Source organism: Thecamonas trahens (assembly GCF_000142905.1).
Source record: "Thecamonas trahens ATCC 50062 unplaced genomic scaffold supercont1.34, whole genome shotgun sequence".
Lineage (NCBI taxonomy): Eukaryota > Apusomonadida > Apusomonadidae > Thecamonas > Thecamonas trahens.
Window position 1 is genome coordinate 268,128 of NW_013657646.1, and position 12,758 is coordinate 280,885.

At 65.4% G+C, this 12,758-nt stretch overlaps 4 protein-coding genes across 4 annotated transcripts; all 4 read left to right on the plus strand.

Moving 5' to 3' along the window:
* Nucleotides 1–257: 257 nt before the first annotated feature.
* Nucleotides 258–1,675, plus strand: AMSG_07345 (uncharacterized protein; the record flags this gene model as incomplete). Its single annotated transcript, XM_013900797.1, has 2 exons — nucleotides 258–1,465; nucleotides 1,519–1,675. 2 exons carry the CDS (start codon nucleotides 258–260, stop codon nucleotides 1,673–1,675), a joined length of 1,365 nt encoding a protein of 454 aa, XP_013756251.1.
* Nucleotides 1,676–1,735: 60 nt separating this feature from the next.
* Nucleotides 1,736–5,680, plus strand: AMSG_07346 (uncharacterized protein; the record flags this gene model as incomplete). The annotated part of the gene is made up of 2 exons (XM_013900798.1): nucleotides 1,736–1,813; nucleotides 2,700–5,680. The coding sequence occupies 2 exons, from the start codon at nucleotides 1,736–1,738 to the stop codon at nucleotides 5,664–5,666; spliced, it is 3,045 nt and encodes a 1,014-aa protein (XP_013756252.1). The 3' UTR covers nucleotides 5,667–5,680.
* A 208-nt stretch (nucleotides 5,681–5,888) lies between these two features.
* AMSG_07347 (sphingomyelin phosphodiesterase 2) lies at nucleotides 5,889–7,332 on the plus strand (the record flags this gene model as incomplete). The annotated part of the gene is made up of 2 exons (XM_013900799.1): nucleotides 5,889–7,277; nucleotides 7,321–7,332. The coding sequence occupies 2 exons, from the start codon at nucleotides 5,889–5,891 to the stop codon at nucleotides 7,330–7,332; spliced, it is 1,401 nt and encodes a 466-aa protein (XP_013756253.1).
* Nucleotides 7,333–9,357: 2,025 nt separating this feature from the next.
* On the plus strand, nucleotides 9,358–12,522 carry AMSG_07349 (uncharacterized protein; the record flags this gene model as incomplete). Its single annotated transcript, XM_013900800.1, has 2 exons — nucleotides 9,358–9,421; nucleotides 9,692–12,522. The coding sequence occupies 2 exons, from the start codon at nucleotides 9,358–9,360 to the stop codon at nucleotides 12,520–12,522; spliced, it is 2,895 nt and encodes a 964-aa protein (XP_013756254.1).
* Between the last annotated feature and the right edge of the window lie 236 nt (nucleotides 12,523–12,758).

Below are 12,758 nucleotides of genomic sequence, written 5' to 3' on the forward strand. Positions count from 1 at the left end.
GCCCCGAGGTACCTGACCCTGCCTGCCTGACCCCCTGCCGAGGTGGGGGTGCCAACCCCCCCCTGGGCCTTTGATCGCAGCCTGATCTGCCTGTGATCAGGAACACGATCACGATCAAGTCGCACACACCACCGCTTCCCCTCCCTCCGCTCCCCCCTCCCCCCCCCCCCCTCCTTCCCATCCCTCCGTCCCCACCGCTGCCACCACTCGACGAGAGCAGCGGTATGGACAGAGATAGTGGGCTGGGTGGAGCCGGCATGTCCATGGGCACTAAGATGGGCTACGAAGAGGCGACGGCGGTGAATGCCGAGTCCGGGACGGTGCTGGTGGTCGGCGTGCCGGCCGGGTCGGTGGTGGGGGTGGACGGGGTGGGATGGAGAGTCACCGAGGCATTCGCTGGCATCAAGATGCTGCCGCTGGACATGCTGCACTTTGTCACTTTTGCTGCGGCGGACAGTCACGGCTCGGATGCCATGCCAACCGGGTTCTGGATGTCATTCGAGGAGGCGCTGGCGCCCGACGAGGGCCGGCCGGGCGCCAAGGCCGTCGCTGTCTACCGCTACGAACCCAAGTCCGAGATCCTCGTCCCGCATCCAGACCCGGTCCAGGCATACCGGCTTGCGCTTGGTGTCCAGAGCTTCGACTTTGACGCCCGGCTGCAGCCGTTCCCGCCATCGGCCGTCGACGGATGGCGCGCGCTGAGCGCGCCGCTCACCCGCGGCCTTGTCGCCGCCCTCATGCCGGCATCAGGCGTCCTCTCGGGTGCAGGCATGCCGCTCTCCGAGGCCGAGGCCGAAATGTTGGGAAAGAGCGAGCAGGTCCAGGATGAGAACGGGGGCGAGAGCGGAAGCGAGGACTTGCCGCGGCTAGCCAAGTTTGAGCGCAAGGCGTTTCTGGCCCAGGTGACTGGGGCGAGCCGGTCTGCGGTCGGGCACGACAACTCGCCGATGCTGCGCGCTGTGGCACGAAAGCGGCCGCGCGGCGTGCTAGACGTTGTTGGCGAGTTTGCCTTTGCCTTTCTGGGTGTTTTTCTCGTCTCGTCGGGCGCGTGCTTTGTCGGCTGGCGTGCGCGGTTCGAGGCTTTTGCCGCCGCCCGTCACATCTGGGCCGACGAGCCGACCACGTTCGAAGTCCTTCTGGATCTGGTCGTTGCCCAGCTTGACCTCATGAGTAACGAGCTTTTTGCTGACCTGCTCATCGAGGACGCGACGTCGAACGCGGTCCGGACCTGGGTCGGCAGCCTCGCCCGCACCGCCGCCGAGCTCGATCTCGTCGGGCAAGCCCGCGAGCTTGCCGACGCCGCCCGCGACCGATTTGGATGGGAGCTCGAGCTCGAGGGCGAGCAACGAGCGCTCGATCGGGTCGTCGGCGGCCTCGCCGCCACAGCGCTTGACGACGCCGCCGCCATTCAGGCCGCGCTCTGCGCTGAGTTTGGCGACGATGCCCCGACGGTGGTCTTGCCTATGTAAGCAGCCCGCGTCCCGCAACAAGTACACCGCGAATGTAGCCCTTGGCAAGCGCCGATGACATGCAGACCGAGAGCAGCCATGCCAGGACTGCCAGCGCAGCCGCCGGCCCGCGGCCCCATCGCGCGAGCAAGCCCGGGTGGAGCGCAACAAAGGCGAGCGATGCAGCCTCGATCAGCGCCAGCGCAGTCCGCGACATGTGGGTGTGAATCATCGACGGGAAGCGAAAGTCCTGCATCGGCCAGAACCACGGCACGTGACCGCAAGTCATGTCAGCCAGCAGGTGCGAGATCATGCCGGCGGCGGCGACAGCGGCGTGCGATGACGGGCGCGAGGCGCCGACGAAGGTCAGCAGCCCACCAAAAGCCAGCGATGCGACCATGACCACCACCAGTGTGTGCCCGAACGATCGCGATGCGCTCGCCACACCAGACATGTACCGAAGCTTGTCGATGAGGTCAGGCATGAGCGACGCAAGGACGAGGACTACATCGTGCGCCGCCGTCACCTCGCCGACCGTCGCGCGCATAAACGCCACCCGCCGTGCCGCCGCCAGCACCAGGTACCCCGCCAGCACATGGCTGCACACCAGCATGCCTTTTGTGGCTGCTAGATGTGAGTCAGGTGGCCGCCAGTCGCGAGGTCGCCGCTGTTGAGGTCAAAGCCACCGGAGCGGCGGTGAGGTCAGTGGCCTGAGCGGGCCGAGGATGGCATACAGCTGAGGGTAAGGCGATGGTGAGCGATGGTGATGGCGATAGTGATGGTGTTGATCCATGATCCAGAAGTGGTTGCTCCTTGTGTGATGGCCTTGATCAAGCGGCGCGGAGACAGCAAGTGCACGACAAAGTGCTGCCGAGGGAATCATTCTCATACCTCGCCCGTCTTTGGCCACCATCACAGGCCTGCCCTTACCGAGCGCACACACACATCCACCCCCACCCCACACACACCCCACCCCACCACCCCCACCCCACACACACCCCACCCCACCCTCCACTCTTATCGTCCCTCACCTCCTCTAATCCCTCCCATCCATCGCCACCATCACGGCAATCAATCCCATCAGTGACTGGTGTGCCGTCATCAGCGCGTGCGGCCTGGCGTGGCGCAACCGTTGGCGGTGACATATCCAACCAGCTGTATGTGGTGCCACTCCACGCCCCCCCCCCCCCCCCCCCACCCACACACACGCTTATGGGCAAGTCAGGGGCACATGTCCATGCTAGACTCAAGACGCTGAGTGAGTGGCTCCACAGCAAACCGCCGGCTAAGCTCGTGGGCGTCATGACCGAGCTGCTGCACTACGCCTCCGAGTCGGGCAGGCTCCTGGACTCTGCGGTGACTGCCCTCGCCCATCGCGGCTTGTCTCGGCTGCTTTCGCTGACGGATGCAGAGGACAAACGCATTCGCATCAAGGCGGCAGAGTGCATTGTTCGCTTTGCCGCTGGTTCGGAACTGGTTCAGAACATCCTCGTCGAGCTCGATGCCGGCTTTGGCTGGGGCCCGCTCTTTGTCATCCATCCCTCGAACAAGTACAAGGCCGAGCAATCGCGCCAGCTAACCTTTCTGACGCTTCGCTACTACCTGCGCAACAACGCCCTGCCCTCGCTCAACATCGAGCAGAAGCGAATCTTTCTCGAACTCGCCACCACCGTCCGCGATGTCGTCGACACCATCGACGCTGTCGTCGCTGCAGAGACCCGTGCGCTCCTACTGGACTCGGACGATGAGGCCGAGGCTGATGCCGACGTCAGCGCCAGCCAAGCCACTATTCCGTTGTTGTGGTGCTACCCGCGACCCGAGCCGCGTGGCTCGCGCCATCTCGAGTCTTCGCTCCATCGTTCCCGGGTCTTGTTCCCAGACCCAGCTAGCGCGCTCTTTGGCTTTGTGCACACCGCCAGGCTGCGGGCGGAGAACGCGATATCATCATCGTCGCTGGCAGAGCCACGGCCGCCAGCGGCCGCGTCCTCTGCGCCGCCGCCTGCGCCGCCGATCATCACCACCATGCTGTCGGCCGACGGCTCGTCAGGCGGTATTCTCTCGCCGCACTCGCTCGCGCTCAGCCGGCCACACACCTCGCGGCACAACGAGAGCCAGCCGCTGGTGACGCCTGATCCGCCGTCGGCGCGCCAGGTTAAGCACGCGCGGAGGCTTTCGCTCTCGGCGCTCTCGACGTCAATGGGCCGCCTGCGGCCGGTGCCGACCGCCACATCGGACGAGTCGACTCCCGAGTCGCCACGAGCAAAGCGGCGAACACCTCGGCAGCGCCGGCACATGTTTGGCTCAATCCATGAGCTCTCCTTCTATCCGCGAACCATCCGCCGTCTTCCGGCACACTTTTACGACACTGAGGATCTGGTCGATCTGCTCCGGAGCCGGCGGATCGATGAGGTCCGCCTCAACTACGTCCGGTTCCGCGACATGGTGGTCGAGTCGGGTGGCCCGCGGTACCGACGGCGACTCTCGCTCCCGTCCAACTACAAGCACAATCCAGTGCACTCGCTCGCTGTCTCAGTCCGGCTGCGTGCATCGGCGGCGCTCGACGCGTCCGCGCTCCACCTGCCGCTGCATGGTCCGTGGGACGAGGGCATTGTGCCGCCGCTGTATCTGGAAGACATGCAGCCGGCGCTGGTCATGACAGCCGGCTCACCGCGGTCTCCGCGCTTGATGTACATGCCGAGCACGACCAACAGCTCCAGCGGTGCGCTCACAACCGCCGAGCTCACTGGGCCGGACGGCGCAGAGGGCAGCAAGAGCGGGCCGGTATTTGGGCGTGCCGAGCTTGCCGCAGCTGTGGCGCAGACGCGCACGCCAACCAAGGCGCCGCGGCCGTCGATGCTGGAGACCTCTCTTGCTGCGTCAACATCCGACGGCTCTGTGGTGATGGCGATGGTGAAGCCCAAGGGTGGGACGAAGGCTGGCGGACGGCCCAAGGTAGCACGGGCAGAGTCAATGCGGCGGATCCGCCGGCAGCGGCTGGCGCGCGAGCGCAAGCGCGAGTCGTCGCTTCTCGCTGGGAGCAGTGGCGGCGGGCACGGGCATGGGGCGAGTCGGCGAGCGCAGTCGGCGCGGCCGCGTTCGCGGTCGGGATCGCGACGGATACTCTCGGGCGCTTCGCTCTCGACCGACGCGGCCGGCTCGAGCGGCGGCGACGGATCGTCGATGCGCGAGTCACGGGGCGAGCGGCGGCGGCCGTCGTCGCGGCTCCGGTCGGTCTTCCTCACCACTGTTCAAAAGGCTTCCGAGTTCTACGCCTTCCCCCTCGGGCCGCTCTTTGCGCTGCAAATTGGTCCGCAGGCAGCCGAGCACAACTTTGGCTCGCATGCCGTCCGGCGGCGGGTGCTCTCGCAGAGGACCGAAGCGCTGTATCATGGACATGTCGAGGTCAAGCCGTATAACACCGGCGTGGGTGTCTCCAAGGCTGCAATGCAGGCCAGGCTTGAAGCCATCACATCGGGTCTCGAGAGCCGCGGGCACGATCCATCGCTCTCGTACGCCGAAGAGGACGTGCTGTACGACGACTCGTACGACCCGTTTGCGTCGATGGTCGGCCTGCCCAACGGCATGCTCAACGAGCCCAAGTCAATTGTCTCGCCGTATGTCTCACACGTCAAGGCCAAAGCCTCGAGCCAGCTCTCGATCTCGCACTCGGTCTCGCCCATCAAGAAGGAGCGCCCGCTCCTGCGCGACGATTCGCCGCAGCCGGTCATCGAGCGCTCGTCGCGCGACATCATGATGTCGTTCCAGAACCTGCTCCGCACCCCGTTGGAGGACACTCTGCCGTATGATGAAGCTGACGGTGCGCTCCTCGACCTCGAGACGACATCCCATCGCGACGCGGCAACCCGTGGCATGATGGCCGCCGCCGCCGAGGCGCTCCGCCAGCCGTCGACGGGCTCGTCGACGTCGTCAACCGCGCTCCGCCCGCCTCGCTTTGTGCCCACCGCCGACGTCTTTCTCGCCCGCCCACTCTCGAGCTCCAACGCCCGAACTGCGCCCGCAGACATCGACCCATCGGTCTACCGCTTCAATCTGGATCCCATCCGCGAAAAGCGCCGGATCCAGGCAATCCTTGACGCCCGCGCCGAACAGGAGCGCCGTCTCGCCGCCTCCCGGCGGGCCGCCCGCCGCAAGGCCGCCGCCCTCCGAGGCGAAGACTCGGACGAATACTCTGACTCTGGCTCGTACTATTACGAATAAACAGATGCAACGGATTCATGGTGGTCGCCGCGATCAACTCCGCCAATATGCCGGAGCCGGTGTGCGACGTGGCCGGCCGCCCTCACCACACCCCCCGCTCCCGCTCTTGGCCCTCGCCTCCCCCCCCCGCCCCCCGCCCCCCGCTCCGGCACACCACTCCCACCCACTGCTCACACCCACCACCCAGCTCCCAACACATCTCAGCCAGGTCACCGACCAACCATGCTGCTCGCCGGAGTGCAGACGCTTGTGGGGCGGGCCCGCGAAGACTTTGGCGGGCCGGACACGCCGCGGCAGCCACAGGGCGCAGCGGTAAAGGGCGAGTTCCCGGTGGCGGCGACGAGCAGTCCAGGCTCTGTGCGAGTGCTCTCGGCCAACATGTGGGGCGTGCCGACGTCACCGCTGGTGCGCAAGCGGTTGCGGACGCTGGGCGCTGTGCTGGCCGACTACGATCTCATTGCCCTGCAGGAGGTGTGGCACGTCCGCGATCGGGCTCTGGTGCGGGAGCTGGCTGCTGACGCCGGCCTCACCTACACCCACGCCTTTTGCCACGGCTCGGGCATGGCAGTTTGGCCGGGCCAGCATGGGACTGGCCTGATGATCATCTCGCGTTGGCCCATCGTCGACGTCGCCTACCATCGGTTCTCGGTCACCGGCCGCCCGTACGCTTTTCATCAAGCCGACTACTACGGCGCAAAGGGCATCGGCTGGGTCCGCGTCGCCTCGCCGCATGGCCTCATCGACGTCTTTGACACCCATCTGGTGGCGCAGTACTCGGCCGACCCGCACGACGAGTACTCCAAGACCCGCCTTGGCCAGGCCTTTGAGCACGCCTCGTTTGTGTCGTCGGTGGCCGGCTCGACGCCTTTCGGCGGCGCCGGCTACGTCCTGCCCGACGGCTCGCGCGCTGTGGGCCCTGTTATTCTTGTTGTCGACATGGGCGACTTTAATGCCCCGCCGAACTCGCTTGTCGTCGCCGCTGTCCACCATCTGTGCGGCCTTCGCGACGCGTACGCCGAGTCTGACGACGGCCGCGCCGGCAAGCCCGGCTTCACTGGCGAGGGCCCAACCGGTGAGGCGCAGCGGATGGACTACATCTTTTACGCCTATGCTCCGCACCAGCCGTGGCTTCTCGAGTATGCCCGCCCGCTCGACGATCTCGTTGTGCCTGGCGAGCAGCCTGCTGTCCCAGTCTCGGACCACGCGCCGGTTGCGGCCTCGTTTCGGCTCGTCGACTCGAGCACTTTGCTCCCGCTGCCGCTGCCGCAGCTACCTGCGGCCGGCACGCGCGACCAGACTCTGACCGAGCTCGTCGCCGAAATCGAAGCCGGAGTAGTCGAGATTGCCGCCAGGCGCAACCGGCACAAGCTGCGGTTCTGGCGCGCGCTCGCCGGCCTCGTTGCCATCCTGCTGCTCTCACTCTTTGTCTCGTCGCGGTACGCGTACACTGTGGTTGCGATTGCGACGTACGGCTCGTCAGCAGGCCAGCTGTTTGGCGGCCTCCTTGTCCAGGCCCTCTCCATCGGCCTGGTCTCGGTTCTTCCGCTCATGTTCATGGCGGTCGTTCTAGCGGGCTACGTCTGCGTCGAGTTCTTCCTCGCCTGGTACACCGTTGCCGACGAAATGCGTGCCATGTCGGAAATCCTCTCGGAAGCGAGGGTGGTGAGCCGGAGCCGGGCGCCGCGGTCGTGGATGTGAACCAGCAAGTGCACTCACGCCTGCACGCTGTCGGCCACCCGATGGACCGCCAGCCCGTCGACGAGCAGCGGGTGCCGGAGCGGAAAGGTTCCTTCGGCGACCCGCGCCTCGGCCTCGAGGATGACGAGCCAGAGGACAACCCCGTATGTAGATAGCACAAAGGCGTCGAATCCATCGCACTCGTTGCTCATTGAGTGCGGAAGGATCGTGCCGTCGGCCTTGCCGCACAGCACGCGGCGCGAGGCAGCCGTCAGCACGGCGGCCTCGTCAGCGGTCGCCAGCCCGGCCTCGACCATAAACGCTGCAGCGTCCTTGACCAGCGCGCGGTAGTCGACGGTCTCAATCTGCGAAAGTGCCGCTGGCTCGCCATCGTCGTCAGGGGTGGGCAGCGTGATGGTGGTGCGCTCGTAGTTGAACGAGGAAGAAGCGTAGATGGTGACGCGGGGGGTGTTGAGGCCAGTCGCCCGGGCCACCCGGGCCACCAGCGGTGCCAGGCTCTTGCCCAACTTGTCGACCGAGGGGCAGACATAGCACGGCGGGATCCAAAGAACATGAGCGTGCTGGAGGTCGCGCAAGTCCCGCGGCAGCGCTTCGGGGCCCACAACCCCGACGTTGTCGGACTCTGGCGCAAGGCCGCTCCCGGTGAGGTAGCCCTCGACCTGGCTCACGATGACGGCCCAGAGATCGCGGGCAGCCGAGTTGCGGCCGCGAACAACATCGCGGAAGAGTGGTTTCAACGCAGCAGCCCAGTTCCGAGGCTTGGCGGTGCTACCGGTGCTACTGCCGGCTTCGCAGGCTTGGGCAAAAGCGACGAGCTTGCGTGACGACGCGATGTAGCTCGCAACCGCCGAGAGCTCCTTGTCGCGGGATGAGCGGCGCGAGATGAGACGAGCATGCCACTTGGAGAGATCAACGTAGTCGTTGCCGGCTAGCGCGCCAAAGACTGGCAGCAGCAGCGGCGACGGCAAGCCGAGCGCGGCAGCAACGACAAACGGCGGAAGAAGGAGTCCCGAGGCAGCGTCTGGGTCATCCAGCGCGCTCAGCGACGAGATCGGCATGTAGCCGGCAAGCGCAGGATAGACCAAAAAGTCTGAGTCCTGCGCGATGAGCGCGTCGAGGCGGGTCTCGGCCGCGGCGCCGTACGCCACCATCCCCGCGTCCGAGTCCGAGGCGAGGCGGACGAGGGTGATGCGACCAGCGTCTGCAACATCGAGCACGGCAGTGAGAAAGGCATGGCGGAGGAGCGCCGGCGGCAGAACAACCCCAGACGAGCATCGCGACGTGCTGCGGCCGAGGGCGTTCATAGCGGCGCGGACCGCGGAGGCGCGGCGAGAGATCCGGGTGCGGTCTTTGGCCGCGCCACGCTCGCCATCAACAAAGACGACAAGCTCGCCGTGGTCCGGAAGCGCGGTGAGGAGGGCGGCGAGGTAGTCTGTCACGGTCTGAGAGTAGGCGATGAGACCCGTGACACAGCCTGTGGCGCACGGGCAGCCGCATCCGTGGTGGCTCCGCTCGCGAGAGAGGGTGAAGAGGGCGTGGAGCAGGCCCTCACCATCCACACCGACCCGGCCCAGGCTCTTCAGCCGGGTTCGGGCCACCACCCTCTGCGACGCCGCATGGATCTTGCTGTGGAGTCCGCGAATGCCCATGGCCAAACGAGGTGTGAGTGCCAACACTGATGGGGTGTGCCGAGGAGAGGAGGAGGAGAGGGGGGGTGGCCAGGAAGAGGGGGGATCGACCCAATGCCATTGGTTGCTGTCACCAATGATTGGTGGTATTGGTTGGTTGGTTGGTGGTTGGCGGTTACGGTTGATTTGGCCATGACATCGATTATTTCTCGATGGCCATCATCATTACCAACCGAGCCACCTCTGCCGAAGGCCACACTCTTCCCCAACTCCCCCACTCCACCCCTCCCCTCCCCCCCCTCGCCCCACCTTCCCCCACCCTTGCACAAGCCACACACACTTACAACAACAACAAAACGCCAGCCATGTACTGGGTGTGCTACATGGCGGTAGTCCTCGTGGCTGGTCTTGCCACAGCCCAGACAACCGGTACGCATCGTGGGTTTCCCCCCTCCCTCCTCCCGAAGGAGATAGTGGTTGGCGCCGCTGGCGTGGGGGCTGACACGGCGGGGTGGCGTTCCCCGACCCTTTTTCTTCCACCGCCACACCCTTGCAAGGCAAGGGGGTACGTGGAAGGCTAGGGCGCTGAGGGAAGACAACGCTGTTGTTAGGGGGGGAAAGGGGGCAGGGGGGGCAGGGGGGGGGGGGGGGTACTTACCCATGCATGTGTGGTGGTGGTGGTCCGGGCATGGGCTGCAGAAATCGAGAAGACGTACTACGTCGGCGTAGCCACGTCGGCTGGTGTGCCTGGCTTTGGGCATCCGGGTCCCTCGTCCAGTGCGCCCAACTACCTCGGACTCTCTGAGACCTCGGGTGGACCGTACAACGTCCTTGCCGCACCCATCTTTACCCGCGATCGCAAGTACCAGTTTGTCATCGAAGGCACGGCGACGTTCTACCTCTCGACTTCGTCGAGTGGCGGCAACCCGGGCGTGGACGCCATCAACCCGTCGTCGCCCAGCGACGTGGTGACCGGCGGCACTTGGAGCGGAAACGCGCATGTGGGACAGGCCGGAGACACGCTTGTGTTTTCGCCGACAACGACGACGACGCCAGACTCGTTCTACTACCAGGATGCAGTCGAGACGAGCATGGGGTACTTTGCTCAGGCCATCGACTGCGTGTCGATTGACCCGTCGCCGGTCAAGCTTCTCTCGCCGGCCAACGGGACGACCAACTTTCGGATCGGCACACCGCTGGTGTGGGAGCCTGTGGCGTCGTTTGGCCGGCGGTGCCCGGGCGATCCGTTGCAGGGCGGCGTGAGTGCGGCCGACGTGACGGCCGGCAAGTACCCGCAGTACCGGATTCTGTTTGCCGAAGGCCGCGGAGTGCTGGATGTGGCGGCGAATCTGACGCTGGCGCCTGCGCAAGGCCTTCGCGACATTGCGCCTGACGTGCCGCAGTATCCGCTGACGTCTGCATCGATAGTGCCCGGGCGGACGTACTCGTGGGCGATTCTGGCGCTCAATGGGGCGCGGTCGTCGATCTCGCCGACGTTCACCTTTACGACGCAGGTCGAGGAGGTGCCGGTCAACGGAACGACGCTGGACAACGGCGGCGTGCTGCAGGACCGAATTTTCCCGGATGTGCCGGCGTCGTTCTCCAAGTACAAGTACTACTCGATTGACGTGGACTCGCCGGGCGGGACGCTTCTCATTGTGGGCTCTGCGTCACCGCTGCAGGTGGCGAACGCGCCGTCGCAGGGCGCCATCAACCTGTTTGTCACGGCCTTTAACGTCACGCACCCGCAGCAGACGATCAAGCAGCCTACAGCGGCCGGCGGACGGTTCCAGTTCCGGTCGCAGGAGGACGTGTCGCTGACCTCACGGAGGTCGGTCCGCGTGCCTGTTGCGGACGCGCCGGTGTACTACATCGGCGTAGAGGCGTCGGGCGGGTCGGCCACGTTTGCGCTCACGGCGCTGTATCAGTGCCCGCTCACGTCTGTGCAGAACTCGGCGTCCGGCACGGCGTGCACGGCGTGTCCGGTCAACATGGAGGCGCTGTTTCCGGGCGCCGTCGGGGCACCGTCGGCGGCCTGCCGGTGCCAGAAGGGCTTCTACGGGCCTGTGGGTGGGCCGTGCACGCGGTGCCCGCGCGGCGGCGTGTGCGACGGCTCGGAGCTGCCGTCGGGCACGGTCGGGTTCTGGGCGTCGCCGGACGACCGGTCGTTCTTCTTCACCTGCCCGCTGCCGTCGTCGTGCCTGGGAGGGCCAGACTCGCGGTGCGAGGAGGGCTACGAGGGCCGGCTCTGCTCCAACTGCAAGAGCGGGTACTACAAGCTCAACTCGCAGTGCTACAAGTGCCCGTCGTCACCTGGGGTCACGTTTTTCTTTGGCATCGCCATCCTCGGCCTCTTCCTTGTTCTCTGCGTCGAGCTGGCGCGGTGGTACCGCAAGATCTCGTCGGTCACGGTCTCGATCAACTTTATCCAAACGGTGGCCATTCTCCCGCTGTACCAGCTCAAGTGGCCGCAGTATATCAAGGTCTTCTTCAACGACCTCTCAGGCTTCAACCTCAACCCGCAGCTGACTGCTCCCGAGTGCTCGTTCACCGGCATGTCGTGGTCGCAGCAGTGGATCTTCACCATGTTCTTCCCTGCCCTTGTGGCCGCGTTTATGAGTGTGGTGTACGTCGTTGTCTGGCTGCTCCGCCAGTGGCAGCTGGCCAAGTCGTACGAGCGGCCGATCAAGACCTCGCGGGCGTGGGACATTATTGTGCCGACGTACGTCACTTTCCTGCTCTTCTTCTACATCTCGATTTCGCAGGCCACCGTCTCGTTCTTTGACTGCACCGAGCAGGGCGACAACACGTTTACCCTCGACGCGTCGGCAGACATCCTCTGCTACTCGTCTGATTGGTTCACCCTCCTCCCGCTGGCCGTCCTCGGCTTCCTCATCTACGTCATTGGTATCCCAGTTGCGCTCTTCTCGGCGCTGTACATTCGCAAGAACAAGCTCTACGACGTCTCACGCAAGGGCCAGCAGATGTACCGCTGGCTCGGCCCGGTCTACCTCCGGTTCCATGTCCGATACTACTGGTGGGAGATGGTGGTCTTTGCGCGCAAGCTCTTCCTCATCGCCGCCGGCTCGTTCCTCACCGGCTTTACACTCTTTCAGTCGGTCACCGCCGTCTTTATCCTTGTCGTTGCCCTGTGGATCCAGCTCCTGGTCTACCCGTTTGCCTACCAAAAGGCCAACTGGCTCGAGGCTCTGCTCAACTTTGCCCTCATTGTCCTCTTCCTCATGGGCATCCTCTTCCAGTCGGGCACCCTTCCCGACGCCTCGGGCATGCCCGAGTTCATCTTTGGCGTCGCCGTTGTCCTCTTTACCGTCTGCCTCGCCGCTGCGCTCTACTGCGTCGGCTGCGAGCTCCGCGACGTCTACCGGCCCATCACTGACGAGGACCTGCTCATCATGCAGAAGCAGCTCGGCAAGCACGAGCTCGAGCACGCCCACTCGACCGCCGACGTCTCGGTTGCCCGCGAGGCCCCGACCCTTGTTGACGAGGACTTTTCCGACGACGAGTCGTAGCCATAGTGTGCAGTGAGTGAGGCCTTGAACATATCACGATGTGGATAGTGGGCGCACAGCAGGGGTGGGGCGGGGAGGCGGTGGACGGGTGGCAAAGGTTCGCGACAGAGGCTTCAGCACCCGTCTTTGTGGATAGGAGGAGAAGGACCATGGGGAAGGACAGTTCGGCAAAGAGTAGGTGTGCAAGGGGGAGGGGTGGAAGGGGGCGGGGCGGGGGTGGGGGAGGGGAGTGATGG